Raw genomic sequence first — 21,576 nt, forward strand, 5'->3', positions numbered from 1 at the left:
AACTGACACAACCTTTTTGCAAACATTTAGACTTTAAAAAACTAGATTAAAATCTGAAATGCCAGGTGAGGTCACAGATTGATCCTCGCCATCCTTGCCACTTTTTGTGCATCCAAGATGAACAGAGACTGCTGTTGAATTAAACAGGTACAGAAGCGCTACTGAGAGTCCTTGAGTGGGGGCTTGTATCATCATCAGAGCTGTGCCACAACGGTGTTGCAGTCACTGAAAATGTCTCACTTACAGGATCATCATATTGATCAATGTTCTGCTGAGAAGAGACAGTGAAATATCTGATCTTGGAGAAACCATTTTTTTACACTTTTCAGGATGAGTCTGATGCTTTTCTAACTTTGGACTTAACCTTTCACAATATTCATGTGTTAGTCTAGAAGATGGATCTGTAGTCACTATTTCAATTCATTTAAGCATTTGTTTCTTACCACTTCCTTCAAATTTAAGCATGTTGTATCGTATAAATTCACACACCGATGACTGGTAATCACTAAACAATAAACACTTGCTGCAATATTGATCTGCAACTTCCTCTCTTTCTACATTTGAAATGAAAACCAACTACCCCTTCCTACTGAAAAGATGAACTAGATAGCTTGAGTAGGTGCACTTTATCCAACATTTTGACCAACTTGCCAGGAATGCCTATCACTGGACTTCAACACTTATCCTTAGCAGATAATGATATTACGGACTCCCATTTTCTTCATCAAAAAAGAGGTAGTTTTACCCTGTAGCCACATGCCCCTTTAACGCTGCACTACCTCTCTCAAAATCGTCACTACTTTTTTGCCCTCCTAAGGACAGGGTGTTAATTATTCTTTGTGTCCTGTTGTATCTCAATGGGCATCAGAAAAATCTTAGTAGTGTCATCATTTCCTTTCGCATTCTAAACAGTAACAGTTCTTACACACAGCTTTAAATCAAAATACGAAATGTCACGTTCATTCACACAATTCCATAATGACATAACAGTCCAAATAAGAAACCAAATTTTGAAATACCTAGACTTCTGAATATATTCTCTTTCACTATACTTCTTCTCTACGCCCAAAATTTCTTCTTTCGCAGACCCTCCCCAAATGACAGTAATACAAATACATGAAAATATTTATAGGTAAATAATATTTATATCATGATTTGTACTTATATTGCTAGATAACACTATTATATAATTTTAAAAAATACATTAATTTGCTGTATCACATACTATCTAATACATACAATCATTATATGATGCATTTTTGATCCCAATAAGCCAATGCATTATGGCTAATTAATAGGTAAAATATTTGTTATATTTATTATTTGTAAATTGTATTTCAACTGTCTGAGGTTAGGGTGGACAAAATCCTGAGCTAAACAAATATTTAAAGCAATACACAATATTTAATTATTATACAAGAAAAATAATTCACAAACATCACTGAAATGACATGAAGTCAAACTCCCTCTCCTTATTTGCAAACATGCTATAGATTAAAACACAAGATACACTGTGAATAACAGAGTATCTAGAACACAGAATAAAAATGAATGCACAACCAAACCACAAAAATGCTAAACAATAATTGCTGTATAGTGTCACACATAATATCATTTTCCATCCTTCAAAGGCAGTACTAATTAGAATATTAGGTTACAAGGCTGGATTCACAGTCAATAGCATGTTCTCCCATTCCATTGAATAACTTTATATTTAGATCTGTTTCTGTGAGACATCTGCTATATATCCTTCTGCAACAACCATTTCAAGAAATGAAACAAAAATCCTCCTTAAAAACATACCTTCTTAGAAAGAAAATACAATATAACATCTAATTAAGAAGTCACTATACCTTTAATTGACATGAGATACTATAAACAAAAGCTCAATAGATATCAGTTAAAGCAAGCATAATGTATTTTAATGAGTATAATCTCAAAAAGTGCATTTAAGTAAGCCAAAAGAAATGCCCCTTTCTCTTCCCGTTTACTTTTTTCTTCCCTTGCATTTTTTAAAAATCTGTGATTAAGCATAAATTATAATAAAGTATTTCTGAATTGCACTCAGATTTTATACTACATAAAGTAAAGCCAGCAACACGAGATGTGACCAACTGCTAGAACACAATGGTTAAACAGGCTCTGTTTGTTAACCTTTCTTTTCTGTTGCCTAGTTATAAAAAAGGATAAAGCACTGACGCACCTCAAGTAAATGTTTGTATTTGATTAAGAATGGCTTACACATTACTTTGGAGAACCCATGCTGACATGCTCTATAAAATTCATCACATCCATAGAAAACACACATTCTTATGCCACCTTTGCAGCCCTGAATCACGCCTGTCTAGATAAGCATGTGATATGTTGCCAGCCGTTTACTGTTCATATAGAGAGAAGCACTGGGAGAGGAAAAAATAATCCACAAAAGAAAGAAACAAAAAAACCTTTGGAAAAGGCTTGTTCAGACATTCAAGCTTCAATTAACAAATTACTTGCATTTAAGGATGATTTAACATGCTTTTACTGTCAATTTATGACTAGCTATTTCTAGGTAAACCACAGCTGGATTTTCTTCAGAAGTCGTAAGGATGCATTTTCAAGAATTAAGCTTTGCTAATTCATCACACAAAGTACTGTACTTCTGAATGGCAAATGAATACCTGGGATCTAAGCCACAGTGGGCTATGATTTTCTGACCAAAGCAGGCCCAGGATTATCCATAGTTTATACAAGACAGACTAAAAAAAAAATGCCAGGCCCATACAACACCAGGAATTTCTCCCACCTGAATCAGAGTAACAGACTATTACACTGGGGGCTAAAGAGTGGCAGTACTGAACATTGTACAGCTGTCCAAATATCCAAACTAAGGCTTGACTGATTCTTCCTTACAGTTTTCAGTAACTAGTATGATAACACAGGAGCCCCCCTCCTTAAATTTCACATCTAGTCATCACACTTTCCTTTCTGTTTAACTTTCCTTTTGTGGTTTAAAATGTGTATTCTCTGGTCTGTCTGTTGTTTGGTATTGATGTATGGTGATAAATGACCACTTACCATATTCTGCAGAGGAGAGCATTTTAACAGTGGATGAAATTAACCCTGATCTCTTGTACAGTACTTAGGGACATAAAGAACGAAAAATGGGATTTCATACTTTTGTTATTTCATTTTATTTTTGAGGCAAAGTATAACAGGTTTTAATTTGTAAAAAAAATTAAAAATTATCAAGGGAAAAAGAACAATTTATATTTATAAAGTATTTACAAAAATATGTGTATACTTTATACATATTATATATTGGCTACTCAGGGCAGAAGACAGTGGGATGATGAGCTGTCACTGCAGCATCAATATTCATTAACCATACAGTAGCTTTTTACTATTCATTCAAAACAAGTAAGAACACAGAAAGAGATAATGAATATCTAAGTGCATGAAAAAGGCAGTAAAGGAAATGAGAAAAGAAAAAGTCCTACTGGAGAAGTTTCATATGCTTACAAAGATGACAAAAAGAATGAGCTGAGCTGTATCTTTTCTATAACTTGGAGCTGTGACAACTTGTAAAATTTTCAAGATGTCAACTGCCAGCAGAGGCTTCCCCCTCCTCAGTGGTAAGGAGGTCAGCTCTACCTTGTGAAAGGGAAAATGGATTTTTGTGTAATGAAGCAAACACCGCATTCATCAACCATTTAAATCAAGTTTTCCATTCAAAAACTATTGATTTTAAAGCCTCTGTTAGCCAAAAGTGCACAGGCTCTTAAATGTTTTGAGAATCTTAAAGGGCAACATGGAAAAAGGTCGATAAAAAAATAATCCCTTTATGTGGTTTGTATTTTAAAAGCTCCTACAACAACGAAATTAATAAAGTTTTGGTTTTTTTTTTTTTTTATATATTGGTTGGATGATTCAGACTCAATATTATATGCTAGAGACTTTGAGAAAACAAATGAAAATATTATACCTGACCTATTAAATTTCAGAGAGAAATAAAAAGAAAAAAGAAGAAAACATCATCATCTATAGAGAAAAACAAGCCATTGCATAGCAAGGTCATCGTGCCATAAGAAGCTCTGTGATCAGGAGTTGCCTTCTACACACAGCTAAGAAAGAAGCTCTGAAAATATGCAAAGGTCCCCTGAAGAGCCTTTTGTGGTGTCAGCCTGTTAGAAAAAGACATTAAGTCCCTCTGTCACAGACAAGGCTTTGGTCTGAAAACTATTCAGGGCTTGTTGGGACTCCCAAAGAGTGAATCTTGGCATCAGGTCCCCCTTACAAAATAGCATGTGCTACCACCTCGGGCTCCCTGGCTCTGTTGTGCCCATTTCTGCAGCACGAGACCCCAGCCACCCCAGGCAGGATGGTCCGAGCCAGCCTCAGCACCATCCTGCTATTTCCAAGGACCCCACAACGATCATTAGGTTATCAAGGATTTTAGAGTAAGTGAAGGTTCTGCTTCTCTGGATGTGATGACAGCTTTTCTATTCTCATCAACTATTACATGTAAATTCCCATGAGGAATTTTGGTTGACAGCCAGCTTCCCCAGTAAGATCAACATTATTGCACAGGATTCATCTCTCCTTTCACATGTTAGGCAGGAGGAATGGTGCACACTTTTCAGTTGAAATACAACTGTTTAATATCTACATGCCTATTTAAAATTACTATTACTTACAAATGCTCTATACTTTCATTAAATATACAGAATTTTGGGGGAAAAGTGTTACAATCTGGTGATGTAAGAAAGACACAAAGAAAGGAAACGGTTCAAAAGAAGGAGAGAAATTGGTGCCTGTTTCACTTACCATTTTCTCCAGCAGGTACTGTTACAGGATGTGTTGGCACGGTATCAGAATTCACTTTTCCATTCTCAAATGTATCATTTTCAGTTTGCTGCAACTGCCAGTTGAGGCCAAACAGATGCATTGCTGGTGGTAAAGGATACAGGTTATTTGATGCTCTTAACCACAATGACAAATCGCACAAATAATGGCTTTCTGTGCTTCACAGCAGAATAGCAACTCATACATTAAAAAATTAAATTACAGGAACAAGCATTCACAGACTAATAGTTCAACTTAGCAATGGCACTAAGCAATTACTACCACTGTTCTTTAATGATACAGTGCTTTCGGTGAACGCAGATGACAGAAAGCTCACCAGTCTCATTTTGAGTCTTTTATTGGTCCCAAATCAATGTTCAAAAGGATAGGCAGTAATTATGTCCTTTTCTCTTTTTTCATTTTTGATCCTTCTAAAGAGACGAATCATTTAAGTGAGCTTCTAAATGACCTACTAAAATAAATGTTTTCACCAGCAGATGGATCTGTTCTGGTTAGCCAGAAAGGGAAAAGAAACAACGCAAAAGGAGCAGAAGGAGGGTGCTGTGGGTGTTGCAGGGCCAACCTAAGACACGAACGCCCCTTTACATCTTGTCACCAACACCCTGCACAACCTCGTTATGTGCCCATTCCCCATGCTAATCTACAGAATGAGGCCAAGACTGTTAGCAGAGCTGGAGACGCTGCTCTATTAATGATAATACATAAGATAGCTTTCTGAACTACTTAATTCCCTACAACCACGTTTCTTAGAAAGGCGATACCATGTTAAAATGTTTAGCTAAGCTAATTATGAAAGTCAGTCAACCTTCCATGGTGTTAGGGGGAACTACTTAAGGAACCTCGATATCACCAGGGATTAATGAATGAACTCTCCATCTAAACTTTTAGAGCAAAAATATGGAAAAAAAAAATCACCCTAATGCTATTCTGTGATACACACAATGTATGCAATTTCTTGCTATCTGTGGTGTGTTTCCTTCTTTTCCAATGACTTTATGATTCCACCAAAATTCATTCTATTGTAATTACTCTAATTTGCGTTTGGTATAACATGGGTTTGATGATTCTATGACAGCAGTTATCTTCAAAGCTGAAACAGTCCTTCGGTGCTACTGGGGAATAAAAATACACTGGAAAAATATTCTGTAATGATGTATTTTAACTATTCCTGCAAAATATAAAGAAGATAATTCACTGTATCTTGTTGCTTCTGCTCCTTCTGTCTCTGAAACAGATCACTGCTATAGTCAATGTTATTAATTTATTCACTCCTATCCTAATGACAAACAGTTCTTCATCCCTTTTGGTTTCATCTCTGATCTTTCAATCTCTCTGTATTGACCACAGCAACCCTTACTTAAGACGAGCAGGGATCAGTGGAAGTTTAGTCAGGGAGACAGTGCACACTGCAGAATTAATACCCTCTCTGCCAGGTCTTTGCCTTAAACTCTCCCCCCCCCAACAAAACAAAAAACCAGAATGCAACCAAAAACCTATTACTGAATGCTTCAAAGACTGAAATCCTCAGTATAGATGACATATTTTCTTTGTTCCAAGTCTCTGACTCTACTATTACTCTTCTTTCTCCGACCTTAAATTGCCTGTCAAAGCCTGATAATGTAGAATGTTCCTTGACCCTAAAACCTTATTTCTTTTTTCCCGTCTCATCTCTTGTTATACCATAAATCCAACCACCACCATTTTTGGCTCATCACTAGAATTAGCCATTATTATTTTGGCCCTACCTCAGCTGAAATTCTTATTTATGTATTAATCATTTGATGATTGTATCTGTTTTAATATATTTCATCAAAATCCCTAGGGTCAAACTCTACTATCTGTTATACTAGTTCACTTCACTGGCAGCAATGAAAGACTGCAAATAGCTAAATATTTCATCATTCAAACCCAGTACATGTCTTCAGTCTGGAGGTCTAAATCACCTCTCTTAACTTTGCTGGCTTCTTATCACTTTTAATACTCTTCAGGAGAAAAGAAAAAAAAAAAAGTGACACTCATTTGGTAACTCTAAAGTGCATCCCTTCCAAACGCACAAGCTTAGAACATGATTAGCAGCTCGGTCTGCTGGTGCTATGTACATGCCCTGTGCCTTCTCATGCTCCACTGGGAGATCAGAAGGGGAAGCTCCAACATGACCTTCTAGTCATTCCCTCATAATTCAAAACAGCTGGAATTTGAAGTCTTCAAAGGCAAGGACTGTGGGATCTATATTGATTACATCTCAAAGAACCATAGTTACTACAAGGTAAGTGACAATTACCTTTTCTTTGTGTTTGTACCGATGTGAGTCCCACTGTAGTTCACTGTCAAAGATGGTGAGTAATAGTTGTATCCTTCAAAAATACTATTGCTCTCTCAACTTTGACACTGAAGTAACTAAGTTCAATAAACAGTGTTTAATAAAAATGATCAGATGGATACATGCAGCTGTTTCACTGATTGTGAATACTGGAATATTTTTGAAGCAGACCAAAAACGTTGCTTGACAACTCCAATGACAACCCAAAACTTACAGCGTGTACTAATACACCAAATAATTCAACTATGTAATCTCTCTGAGACAGCACTATGGAATTTAGAGAATTCTGCTTTCACTACAAACATAGGAGAACGACATGAAAGATTTAGGCTTGTTGATACAGGATCAAAATAGAAGGCACAACTTCTTTAGAGACGTGAAACTTTAAGAACGTGGGTAAATTGAGTGATTAAGAAAAATTCAGGCACTATTTTGTCAATTGAGATTGGTCTCTTCTCAGCCAGCCATCTACATAAAAGCAAACTTTAAACTCTTAATTAGTCTCAGAAGGACAGCGAAGCACCTATTAAAATTTCTTGATGCCCCCATGAGTCTGATAAGCAGCACTTGATACTGGTAACTGCACCCTAAGAGCACACCTCAGCAGGGGTCTGAGACCTTCAAGTCAAATGTAATGAACTAGTTCTGAATTTCCAGAGGGGGAATGATGCAGGCAGACTGCAGTGGTGTATGTGTGTGTTTGATTTCCTAAGGTCTAGAACAGGATGAAGACTTTCTTCCACCTTCGGGACAGGGATGTATGAGTTCGATCCGCTTCTCTGTTTCTATTATGTTCAGAAAAATGATAGATTTACTTCCTTCTATAAAGAATTTGATATATGAAGCAAAATTAAAGGAAAAACATATAAAACAAAATATATTTCTCTATTCACAGCTGCTATTTTAGTCCCAAATCTAATGTAAAGCAGTTTCTTGATTTTTGGATTGGATATTGCCTGTCAGGTCTGCGTTATTCCCAATTTGGCATTTATTTGGTGTTAGACAATGACAATGAAGACAAGAGACCCTTCCTAGAGTAAACTAAGTTCTGAGTCTGCCCAGTCTATGATGGTACTAACACTGGAACAACTTTTAATACTGCCATACCTCTGACAGCAGCAAGGACTTGTCTGAGAATGCCAGGTGCCTCTAACCAGAAGGAACGCAGCTTGTGATGGTTGTGGTCATGGACCACAACAACTCAATCCAAATAACCCACAGCTGCAAGTATGGATGAACCCTCAGGGGATGGGAGAAAAGACAGGTTGTCACAATTCAAAACGTGCCCACAAATCCTAACAAAAGCCTCCTTTTACTTGTATCAAGGCTGAGATCATTGCTCCTATCAGGGAACAGGATGACTTTTCAAGCAGAGAAACAGATGATGATATCCTCTGCCTATTCTGCTGCTTCAGTCCCCATCTCTATTCTGCAAAGTAATCTCTAGCTACCAACAGATCTTCACTTGCTGGAGTTATGATAGCATTTTACCTTAGGGCTGACAGAGTTCTTTAAGGTGGCATTCGTACTGCTACTGGCCAAATTATGAGCATTATGGCCAGCCTCTAGAGTGCAGCGATAGTTTAAATGGTGAGGAATCCATTCCCTCTAACAGAGTGGGAAGGAGAGGCATCAGAGAGGAGAAAGTCCTCTAGGATCTGTGCTGCTCTTGGCACTAACACAGCACCAGCGGCTGGGTAGTGCAGGTGGATATTCTCCAGAACAAACCTCAAACATACAAGCAGTAACAAACTAACAGTTGGGCTTTTGCTCCCCCCCTTTATATTTCTGCAAAGCAGCATGCTCCAAATGGACCGGGATATTCAAAAGATTCAAAGCTCAGATTAAAGGGGTGCATTTATACCTACAGTAGCATTGAAGTTAACACAAAACTGCTATCGTTTGTTACAGGCTATCAGGTAATTTTACCATCTGTTATCACACAGTTCACTGAAGGGTTTCTGAACCACCTTAAACTGCTTTTTCAAGCTTGGTTGATCTTACCTTTCACTCTGTAATTGAGGTGTAGTTATTTTGGTTTGTAATCAGGCTATGAGGCCTTTATTTCCACTCAATAATTAAAACAGCAACTAAGAACACATTTCACAGCAAACACTTGAAAAAAATACTATGACTAGTTTACACTGTGTAAAACATTTTACAATAACCTGTTTCAGGAAGAAGTTGCTGCTATCAGGCCCTTTCATTCTTTTAACGTTGCCAGCCCATTTGTCTTGCACGCTCCTTTCTCAAGCTAGTATTGCTGTGCTTTATGCACTCCCTTTACAAGGAACTTGCTCTTGAGCAAACACACTGTGTTATCACTTCAAAACCCTCTTTGAGATTTTCTTCAGCAAGCCAAAAAGAAACTGGTCCCTTTATTAGTAGGTGGTACCAGAGGCGGATAATTTATGTGGCAGAATTAGAGCTGTGGGAGCTGACAACTACCTGCTGCATTTGACTGGGGAGTGCTTTCCCTTCGCTGCCTTGCTCACTGGCTCAAAGCTCTCTTCTGCCAAAGTTATGAGAGGCACAAAAAAAGAATTCTAACAGAAATCCAATTTACGTAGCTGTTTCTCCATTTAGCAATAACTGGGCTTGTCTGGATGTTTTTCTTTTCTTTCTCCTCTTACACTTGAAAGATAAGAGGATAGGGATGGCTAGCTGATGAAGAAATCAGACAAGTGTTAGCATCCTCCAGTATCCAGGACTTAGGTCTGAATAGAAAACAAAGTTTGGATACAGATGTGAGTATACATACAATGCTGGGGTTTATGATTCCTATCAGAAAGAATATTTTTTTTTTTGGTAGGAAAGAGTAGCAATATGGAATAAAAACACCAGAGAAACGTATTTATTATTCTGGTCAAAATTCAAGGGCATCTCTATCGTAACTTGCCAGGATCAACCACATCTTATTTTAAAGTGCTGTAAGTGACAAATAGGCTCATATGAAAAACAAAGGGCATAGCAAACACCTGATGAGCTGTGCAAGTGAAAGCATTAAAGATGCAGGTGATAAGGATGAACAAACAAAACCATATGCATATAAGCAGAGGCTTTATTCACAGAAGTAGCCCTGTAGTAACTGGAGAGGTAAACAAAGTTTGAGTTTGAAGTCTCTGAAGTACTGGTCAGAAGTGCCAGTAATTCAACAGCTTCCATTTTGAATTTGGTAAACTTGGTTTTTTTGCAAGGAAAGAATTCTAAAGGCGACACAGTGCATTTCAGGGGAATGAGAATTCACAGACAGGAGGATTCTTTTAAGTAAAAAGGAGCAGAAATAGAGTTCCCTGAATTGGGAAACGGACTTCCAATGTTCCTCCAGCTCTTCTTAGAATAACGACAGATGAAAAATTAACACTAGACAGTAGAAAGAAAAAACACTGGCTATCTCTAAGTAGCAAGCATCTCTCCAAGACCTCTGGAGATAAGGCCTATGGTGTATGTTCTATAAACGTAAAGAACTCAGCACTGGGGGGAAAGCTGGCAAGAGGAACTGAATGATGTTGATGACCCTCCTTCCCTTCTCCCATGCATTTCAGTCATACATCTTACTATTCATGAAGCTGTGCTTGAAGATGAGCCTCGTGCTAAGATATTGAACTCATCTTCCAGGACTGCTAATGCTATGTATTTCTGGGTGCTGGTGCTTTCAAACCAGCAAAAATTGCTTCCCTAGAATTAATAGAATAATATATATGCACACTTGTGCATAAGGAAAAGTGAATATCATTTATATTTAAAGCAATGCAAAAAGATTATAATTTAAACTAAGCAAATTGCAATTATTGCTCAATCTTGTTGAAGGATTATCTTCTAGTTCATCTCCCTGTTGGCAATACATTTTCAAATGAAATATTTGAACATTGAAGTGGTTTTTAAAATTATCTCCCATATATTTTTCTTGCAGCTATAATTAGAATCTAAACCTATTTTATTCTGAAGGACCTGGAGTGGACCAGAAGATGTGCAAATCAACTGTCAGTGATTTGCATTAATTTGCTTTTTTCTGAGATAATAGGATGCCTTGGATGTTGCTGCAGATCAAATAGTGAATTAAAAATAGTTAATTAAAATTTTAAATAAAGTGAATTAAAAGTTACAAAGACAAATAAAGTTCTTTATTTCTGTTTTTCTCAAATCAACAAAAACCACGCTATTTCTAAATTTAAAATATCTTAAAAGTACATGCTTTTGAGCATCTTCAAAAGGTTAGCCACCAGGAGCATCATATAAAAGTTTCTGAACCTATATTCTGAATGTAAAACATTTCAGTATAGCATTATATGAAAAACTTAGTGATACCTATCAAGATCAATACAGTAACTGAAGAAGTGTGGTCTCTTTCCTTTTATCCTGAACTGTTGAATGGGTCCATTGATTTTACTGTTTCACCTGTAAAAAAATCCAACCCTTCTACTCTGTTTCTCGTTTTCTCTTGGAACCTTTTGACAAAGAATTTGCAAAACACATCACAAAAAAATGCCTAGGAAAAAATACAGCTACAAAGATGTACCACCTATCTACTACAGATAAACTTACTTTCTTTGACCAGAAATCAAAGATGATTATATGCCATTTTAAAGTATTGTTGCATTTGAACTGTTAAGAAAGCTGTGTGGTAGTCTTGGTGTAACTATTTTCACTACATTCACCCCAAAATGGACTGTTTATTCCTCTGAAAACTTGTATGGCTAGATGGCTCAGCTGTCAAGTCAGGGACTTTTATATAACAATGGTTTAATACTGTCAATTGCATTATGTGAGGCACATTCAAAGCTTAAGGGAGAATCCAGATTTCTTAAAACAGAAACAAAGATCATTATTCAGTAGCCTCTTATTTAAGTAAGATGTATCTGTTACGTCTTGTTTCAGATTTGTCCATTTTTTCTGACGATCATCCAACATTCCCCATTATGTAACAGTCTTCAGTATTACCTAAATAGTCTTTAGTATTATCCAGGGCTTTCTCCTGAATATAGCTTATTTTTTTTCAGATAATGTTGTTCACAGTTAACAAGATGGTGAAAAATCATTACAGGTACAGAACGATGGGGAAGTGCATATTAGATTGCTGACTCCTTTGAGACGAGGGTTGTTTTGTCTCTTTTAGTTCACACGAAGGCATGAAAAACATTCCATAAATTTTGGGTTTCTATCTAATAAAGTCATAATCAATGATTTTGTTGTCAAGTATTGTGGGGAAGAAAAAAATTCCCCTGATTTATGCTTTTCAAGACTGGGTTAAGACTGCAGGATAATTACTTCTCTGTATTCCTTCAGGCATTTCTTTACTCTCTTCCTTCTCAATCTTTAATTCCTTCCCTTTCCTCCCTTAAACTCACTTTCTGGAAAACAGCTGAGGCTCAGGTTTGTGCTTCTCAGTTTTTTTCCACAACTCCAACAGAAGTCTTGCTCAGGGCGACATCCTTTAGATCGCAGCCCTCATAAAACAGAAGTGTTAAGAAAAGCAATGCCAATGCAATGTCTCAAAATTCATTGGAAACATCTTTCTTAGGCAAGAACATCAATGAACGGATCCAACCATTTTTATAGTTCAAAAGCCTTATTTATTAAAAAAAATTATCCCAAACTCAACATAAAACCACAAATCTCGAGGGATATAATAATAATAATGAAGTAGCACTATATGATCATGCATAACCTATTTGCATGTTGATGGCATAGGGAAGTGCAGTCTGATGAAAAGATTTAAGAACCAAAGGAAAAAGAAACAGGGGCCAATTAATGTGATGTTCAAAGGACACACCGAGCTGGGATTTTATAGTATATAGTGAAATACTTGTGTTGCATATTTCCATCTCATGACTGGCTAAAAAAGATCAAAGCTTTTTTTATTCCGTATTAAGAATGACAGAATATTGCAGCAAACATGCAATAAGGAGAAATGTAATAAGCTTTAATAAAAGATGATAATAAGGTATGATAAGAACTTTTGGAATGTCACCAAATCTGGAATGTAAGATGAAAGCATCTGCATGTAGAGATTGTAGTGTGTTATTTGGAACCCCACGGAGCTAAACTGTGATTAGAACTACATATTTTTCCATAAATTAGCTTTTGTTTTGAATTTCATGCTGAGATCATATGCAAGTTGATTGAACGTGCAAGTCAATATATAGGTTTTCTAATCCTCTGCCGTTTGTTAGGCTTCATGATATCACGATTACAGTGGTCCACTTGTAAATCAAAGGTACATGATTGAGGCCAAAACAAAATAACCTATAACCTCTTAACAAAACTTCTTCATGGTGATTTAGATCTATCTGTGATAATTACCACTCACCTACCTGAACTGTGCAATTATGCAGATGCATAAACCAACCACTACATGCAGATCAACTTGCAAACCCACACAATTTCCACTAAAATCCATATTTAAAAACAGAATAGACACTCTGAGTTCACCATCAAAGAGGCCTTACACAACTCTACCTTACCTCAACACCTCCAATAGAAACTTGTAAGCCATGACCTATCTGCATAAGCAATCAATCTTGTGCAAATCTTTGGTTCAAAAAAACCAACGTTTAAGGCAGCTCAATGACTGCAGTTCTGCCCCTACTGAAACCTCTCCACCATCCTCTGGTTTAGCTCAGTTACTCACAGGGACATAGTTCCTCACTACATCTCCAAGACTCACGACTACCTAAGCAGCTGTGCATCTGGGCCAGACACACACAGGAGGGACTGGCTACTAGATGAAGCATCCTTTATTATACAGTCATTAATGCGTTTTATGTGCATTGGAATAAAACACCATGTTCCTTCAGAGGCCTCTCTAGAGAGAGATGTGGCTTTTATGAAACTATTCCTGTGAGCAAAAATATACTCTAAGTATATTAATAAAAAGCAAACAGAAAAATTAATTTATCAAAGGAACCTACGACATAGAGACAACCTTACTGTTAATTGTTTGTAAGGCCAGTGATTTGTTGCTTGCAAGCCAGTTTGTAAGCCGCTTTGTATTTTTTTAAGAGTCATATAAGCCTTGGGAAAAACAAGTTAAGATTACAGTTTCACATTGATTCCCCCTCCCCCTTAAAATCAAATCAGGCACAACATTGAACTATAAAATTCTACAGGTGATATTAAGAATAGGAAGTCTTAGCTCTAAAGCAGCAGTCACTTATAAATTGATGGAGAAAACCAACTACTGTTTTGTCTGTGTGAAAAGATATTGGATCAATAATTAGGATGTGTTTTGAAATTATCCTGCATTTTTGGCTCCAGCTGAATCAAAATAACAAGGATTTTATCTCCCCTTTTCAAACGTGTGCATACCTGCATATCGCTACCTCTACTTGATATTACTAACAGGTGAGAGATAGAAAAGATGCTGCTGGGGAAAAAAACTGGCAAATACGTTGAAAACATAAAGAACTATTCCTTGGCAGCCGTGAAAACATTTGGAGTGAGTCAAATGAGGACCCACTGTCCAGCAAAAAATGCATCAATAAAAACCGGTGTGAAACTTGGTATTTCAAAGATGAAAGAGAAAATGAAACAACAGATGAGTCTGGAGCTTTCACAAGTGAAGACAAAGTTATTGTACCCAGTTATTGTGTTATACCTTGTGAAACTCATGTAAATCAGTGGTTAGCAAAGGGTGTTAACTCTATGCAGCTGGCTGTTTTAGAGTTTTCAATGACTATTATTGAAATAATAATACTACTCTTCCTGTATCACTGTAATAGTAACTTAACAGTATTTTTCAATAAAAAAACCCCAGGAAACATATCTGTTTCTTTACTTAAAGGTTTGTGGAGCTAGCTAATTTTGCAAATGGCTGATACTCATTTACAATACCTATCCTAACACCCCACCTCACCCTCCCCCCCTTCTGTAGAGTTATTAAAATAGATGCTTCTGTGTGATCCTATTTCATCAAATGTTGGCAAAACCACTCTGGTTTTGTTTGTTAGCTTTATTATTGCATAAAATTAAAGATTTCAAATGCAAATGCCCACATCATCTAAACAGTTGTAGCGCATTTGTTTTTCCTAGATTATAAAACTACAAATGCTCTTATAGGTGACAGTTTCTAAGCGACAGATTTTTTTTGATTTTGTGAATGAAATTGTCTGAAATGGCATCCATGTGAAAATGAAGGATCTCATATTTAAAGATTCCTGTCTACTGCTGAGGACACATAACTTTCATCCATAATTAATCACTGCAGTGGGGTAATTACACCTATATAAAACCCTGTGTTCTTGCGATCTCAGTCATAAATGTAACATCAAATGATATTGCTCTCAGCAAGTTTGGACATACGTACTTGACCTTTTTATTCTGAAGTGCTTGTGTATGAAGAGGTTTACCAAAATCTCATCTAAATCAGACATTTTTAACAGCATGAATTTTTTAAAGCATTCAAAAAGAGACCAAGCAGTTCTGTTCATAGAAAAGATTCAAGAAAAGATTGCAATTTACAGAAAAGATGCAATTTATACACAAAACTACCAGTTTTAATATATACATTATAATTCACATATCACAGCAGATAGCACATCTCTATGGTCTGGCTTCTTTCTTTAGACACAAGTTAGAAATTAACAGGAATTTCCAGCAAAGAAAAGAAAACTGTAATCCTATGTCCACAACAACTTCAGTAATCATCTGAGTAATTTCATCTCTGCTTTATACAAAATCTCTTAAACATAAGCATACATTTGAAGTATTACACATGCTGACATACTAGTAAAATACTACACATTTACCTCCATCGATAAAATAGGAACTACATCTCTAAATTACTCTAAGCTTGCTATCTGTCCGAAAAAAGTAGCTGGTGTAATTTAGCTTAATTTCTCATTAGACTGAAAAATTGTTACTATTTGGGGGTCTGCCAGGAGATTAGAGGAGGAGCGCAGAAGGGCCCACATCTCTACATAATGTGCTTGCAAGAGATGTCAGTATTCCTGAAAACACCATCCAGATTTTGAAAAACCATCATATTGCATCACAGTATGATGGCAGAATGGGACCTATGGACAATGACATCATGTCATCTTGCAGTTTATTACTAGACTTGTTATATTGCCAGGATTACTGAGTTTCAATTTGCTCCACTGGGCAAAAGCGGAAGGGTGACAGGACTATTGCCAAAAACCTTGTGATAAATCTTAATTAGAATACAAGCCTTCTTCAGAGCAGAGGTGGGCATGCTCCTTGACGGATTAACTTTTTTAATCCCTTGAAATCTTGTCAAGTCTCTTTTAACCTCCTGACTGCCAATTACATGTTCCTACATCCTTCTGTGTGAGGATTATCTTTCTCAATGAACGTTTCACTCTCAGTGCCACTAACAATAATAGTATGTGACATCCACAACACCAATCAAATATTAATATTGTGCGCTCCTGAAATAGTAAATATTATATTATGCTTTGCGCTTAGTCTGAAACACAGTAACAAGATCATTGCTTAAAAACCATCAACTAAAGGCATTATCCATAATGGTATTCTTGCAAGAGACAAGAAAGTATATTTAATGTTCATGCTTCAAGACATAGATGTTCAACGTGTTCAGATTTTGTACCATTTCAATGAACAATGTTAAAAACATTTTCAGCCCAATTCAGCCCAATAAGGTGGTGAAGTGTAAAAACTCCATTTTCTAACTAGTCATTCTCTATCTCCTAGCTTTGAAAGAAAGAATGTGGTAAACATAAGAAATTACATTATTGTTTACAAAACATTTCTACACTAAGGAGGCACAATGAACTCATCAGCAATGCTGTAAACTTTACATGAAACTCATACAGATATCTAAAGGTCAGGGCTATGGGATACCAAGGAAAATAAATTTATCTCATGTTAAACATAGCTGAAAATCTCTGCAATGGAGAAAGTCATGGAAGTACTAGCTGCAATATTAAGCTTCATGTTAAAGCATAAGAACAGTGTGGGCAGTCACATGTGCATCTGAATACTGCCATTTACAAAGAACATGTCAGAAATGACTGAAAGGATTTGCCTGAATTGATGTTAGTAAGACACAGACTACAAATATCAATTATGTGGCTTTTGTAGTTCTGATTTCAAAGATTATGAAATACTGAAATGAACTAGGAGATTGGTACTTCAGACTTTGAGGACTTTCCTAAGGTTCATTCAGCATGCTAAATTCCTTTAGACATGTCATCTACCTGCTAAATAATCATGCTGTAATCCATTCACCAGGAATATGACCATACGCTGAAGACCCAAGTGAAGAGACTACACACCCTTTGGTCCTGCCTTGTAGCTAGACCACATACCTGCTCTTCTGTCAGAGAAAAGCAACATGTGGCACTGATGTCTAAAACAACCGGGAAGCAGCTTTAGACAGGGGCAGAGCAGAGCCACACATGCTGGGGAGGCAGAGCCCTAGACATGGCGTTTGGCATGAGAGGCAGCCAGAAGGTGGCTGCCCATGACATTTGGAGCTGAGTGTGACCTGGAAAAGTCCATTTTGGACAGAGGCAAGACATCACTATGTACCTAATCCACAGCTTCTTACTTTGAGAGGCAGCCACTTCTAACTCCCACCAAGCCTGAACTGATACCAGAAACCTTTAATTTGGGAAAAGAAAGGATGACAGGGAACACTGCTGCTGCCTCCAACAGCACTAGAGACACCCGGAGCCTTCCCTAAAAGCCCCATGGATTGTTCAAATGAGAAGTTGCCTATGAGTTTGCAAGGAGTGATGTATTTTCCATAGTGCTGGAGGCACTGGCTGCCTTCACAGCTCCAGATATAAGCATACATTGAGCAAGAACATGAGACAATCAGACAATGCTAAGAAGCCATACTTAGATAGCTGATGTGCTTTCTCAAAAAGGTTCACAGGAGACAAGTTTCCCTGCTGTAGCTTTTTGGATGGTAATTTGAATACATTGTGCTATGTGGATTTGGTAAAATGTAAAACCTCAGAGCACTTGAAGAAAGTGATGACGACAGACCAAGAGGAATGGCAAAATATTTCTGATTTTTTTTTTTTTAGGAATCATATATATAAATATATTAGTCTACCTCAATGCCTCTAATTTGATGGAAAGAGAAATGGGGTGAGAGTATAAACCTGGCAAACTAAAAATCTGCCTCATATCTGCAGACAGGGAACATATTTCCAACCCACACACCTCAGTGAAGCTCCAGTCATAGCTAAGGTCCCTGCACAACCTAGGGAAGCAGACAGAAATGGGGAGAGAATGCAGAGTAACAAAAGTTCTTCATGAAGCTCTCAGTGATAATAGCATTACAATACTCAAAATTAAATGCAGGTCAAAGAGAAAAACAGTTTCTATAAACACATCATGAAAGTAAAGGTGATTAATGGCAACTAAACTATATTCTCCCTCATGCCTATTAATTACAATACCTATGCTGGGTATTGTAATAAAAATTCCATTTAAATGGCATTATTAATTAAGTTGTTTTCCTCATCCCTGGCAGTAATTGAGCTTTACAAACAGCAGAATAATGTTAACTTGGCATTGCAATCAAAAAGAAATATTATATTGTTCTTTATTGATAAAGTAAAATAGATTCCTTTTGATTACAGGTACATTTAGTTGTTGCTTTAGTCACAAAAATTCAGTTCTATAACTGCCATTGCTGTGAGTCCATTAGTTTTGGGGAGGGTGGTTCTGACCTGCTGTAACTTCTAGCACTGAGCCCAACAAGAAAGGCATCTGGTCTCCACAATCTGGGAACAGATGTGAGTGACAGCAGCTGTCACGCTAAATCCTGAGTAATACGGGACAACCATAGACAACAGACTCGGAAACAGCACTGCAGACATGGAAAGTTAACCTCAGCCTGCAGAGACAGACAATTTTCTAATTTTTAAGCATTACTTAAAACTCAACTGCAGGATAGTTAATTGACCCTCAGCTGTAATTTTCACATCCTGCACCCTTCTGTGTCAGTCTCCTCATGATAAAACTTGTTTGCTATTTTTCCTGGCCACCTCCTTCTTCTCTTTTTACCTTAAAACCTCTTAAGTTGCTCTGTTCTTATTCTCAGTAAGTTTTTGAAATAACTCTGAAGATAGTTGTCCATTATTAGAAATCTATTAGCATATACATTTTTTTCAGCTTACTTTAAGTATCTTGAGATAATGACAAAGTAACATTTTCAGATGGACAGAAAGCATGAATGTACAATATAATAACCACAGAATAAGCACAATGTATCTATTTTTATACAAATGTGGAAAATATGAATTATCTGTAATTATCAAACACAGCTTTCAAGTCCAGTATCTCTTTTCCATTCACATTTCATTTGCAATTTGCATTATGACTGTATGGTCATCTCTGTGTCAGAGCAGAAGAGCAGTTTTTCTACTCTTTCTCATAGAATGAAATATAAACTACAATGTATGTTTTCCCAAAAGATGTTTCAGTTGTTAAGTCTAAATGTTAGCTTTCTTTTCTGTCCAAAACGGATTTGCTTAATTGTTCACAGCAAGCAGTAGTGACAAAAATAGTCCTGTGGCCTTTTTATTCAAATAAAATTTCTTCCCCCCCTGCCCCCCCCAGAAGAGATGTTCTTCTGTTATCACTGATATTTAAATATTTGCTTTATCACAAAGAATTCTTGTCCTGACCATTGGCTGCAGAGCTAAGGCTAACAAAATGATCAATCCCAAGGTACACAGAGGGTAAAATGCTCAACGGACTTGAAGTATGACAGATTGTTGTGAAGAAGCCAGGACAGCAGAGGCCTGACTAAATAGGTCAGGTCTCACTGTGTATTCAAAGAATGTTTTATGTTAATAGAAACCTATTTAGTAGCTATAAGACAACATTCATGACAGACGCATTGAATCTTTCAGTGTGCAACTCTTCAAGCTTAGTTGACTGAATCTGGTGCTGTGTAATTCCAGCACTGAACTGAAGAAAACTGCTTGCCTCTTTGGTTTCATGCACAGTGAAAACGACACTAACCTCTTGTATTGACTTGGACAATGTTAAGATAGTGCCATTGGCAATGGACAATCAATTGCTGAAGCAATTCCTGGGGAAGAAAGAGGGGCCCTGATACACCCAAATTCTCATTAATTTCATCCAGTTGTTGAAGCCACACTAAAGAAGAAATAATTCTTCTTTAAATAAGAATTCTTCTTCTTTAAATAAGGATTTCTTTAGAAATAATACAGTACTAATCAATCTGTTAATATAGCTGGTCAGAGACTGTGCTATGCAACAACATACTGTAAACAACTTGTAACTGATGTGGTTCTCTGTAACTGCACAGTGGATTTTTCTGTTAGGGAAAAACCACACCCAAGAACAACAAACTCCTGTCCCTAATAAAACCAAGAGCGGACAAGAGAAGATCCCAAAAGGTAGAACTGAAAGGTTGGAGGTTACATAGGAAACTTTGATTTGATGCCCATGTTTGACCTAGTAGTTGCTCCACAAAACTTTCCCTTCGTTCATTCCCTGCAAATGATGGATGCTGAACGAGGCAGTAAGCCATGGGGAGAAGTTCTGTTTTGTCTTGCACACTGTAAAGCTGGACTCTATTTCTGGCTCTGACACAGACTCCCTGTACAAAGTTTGGGTAAAGCTATTAATGTGTATATAGCAAGAGGTCAAACTAAGGCAACTATGTATTTCTTACTCTTTCATGGCTTAAATTTAATACTGCTCTTCCTAGCCTTCCAAAGAGGGGAAAAAGATTCTAAAATGTTCATGTTGTAAAAAAATTGGTCCTTTTCTTCCTTGGTTGCAAATCTGATTACGGATAGCAGTTAAGCAAATGAGTAGCTTAAAGAAATTCCAGTGTAATCTTGATCCCAAAATGAGGCAGTTTATCTTCTTTATTGCCCATCTTTTTAACCCATTACTTCAGGGAGTTTTTCTTTGAATCCTTTACTCTAAACTAGAGCTATTTTTTAATTCCACTCTTCTTTATGTTGCTGCACTATCTTTTGGTTCAGCACTTGCAGATTTCTGTTGCTTAATTCCTTGTTTCTCAACAATTTAACAGTAGATGAAGCCTCTAAACAAAGGACCATTTTTTCTCTAAAAATTAGGTCTCATTGACAAGAATGGCAAACTTAAACATTTCGTACACTGCAAAATGGTTGAGAGAGACCATGAGGGCTAGAAAAGCCAGAATTATGCAGGGAGGCTGGAAGTGAGACTTTGCTTTAGACTGAAATAACATTTTCAATTCCTTGTGACCCCCAAAGACTGCATTAAGTAGCCTTACAAAGCAGCATTTGCTCTGGTCTCTCCCCATGCTGACATCCTCTGCTCTCACCTCCTCTTTGTAGACTTTGTAGGAGTCCTTCCTGTCAGAGTGATGGAAGAAGTGCAAGACAGACCAGACTCCTTCCTCTGGCTGGGCTAATTGACGGAGCAGTAATTGACTGAGCAGTTCT

General features: G+C 37.0%; 1 protein-coding gene across 23 annotated transcripts in view; it reads right to left on the minus strand.

Annotated features, from left to right (window-relative positions):
• Positions 1-21,576, minus strand: part of TENM3 (teneurin transmembrane protein 3) — a 615,036-nt gene that overhangs the window by 92,868 nt on the left and 500,592 nt on the right. For all 23 annotated transcript variants that reach the window (XM_054824425.1, XM_054824434.1, XM_054824432.1 and 20 more), the window contains one exon: positions 4,807-4,929. In XM_054824425.1, coding sequence (XP_054680400.1) covers positions 4,807-4,929 — 123 coding nt within the window. The remainder of the gene's footprint in view (positions 1-4,806; positions 4,930-21,576) is intronic.

Source organism: Grus americana, chromosome 4 (genome assembly GCF_028858705.1).
Source record: "Grus americana isolate bGruAme1 chromosome 4, bGruAme1.mat, whole genome shotgun sequence".
Classification (NCBI taxonomy): domain Eukaryota; kingdom Metazoa; phylum Chordata; class Aves; order Gruiformes; family Gruidae; genus Grus; species Grus americana.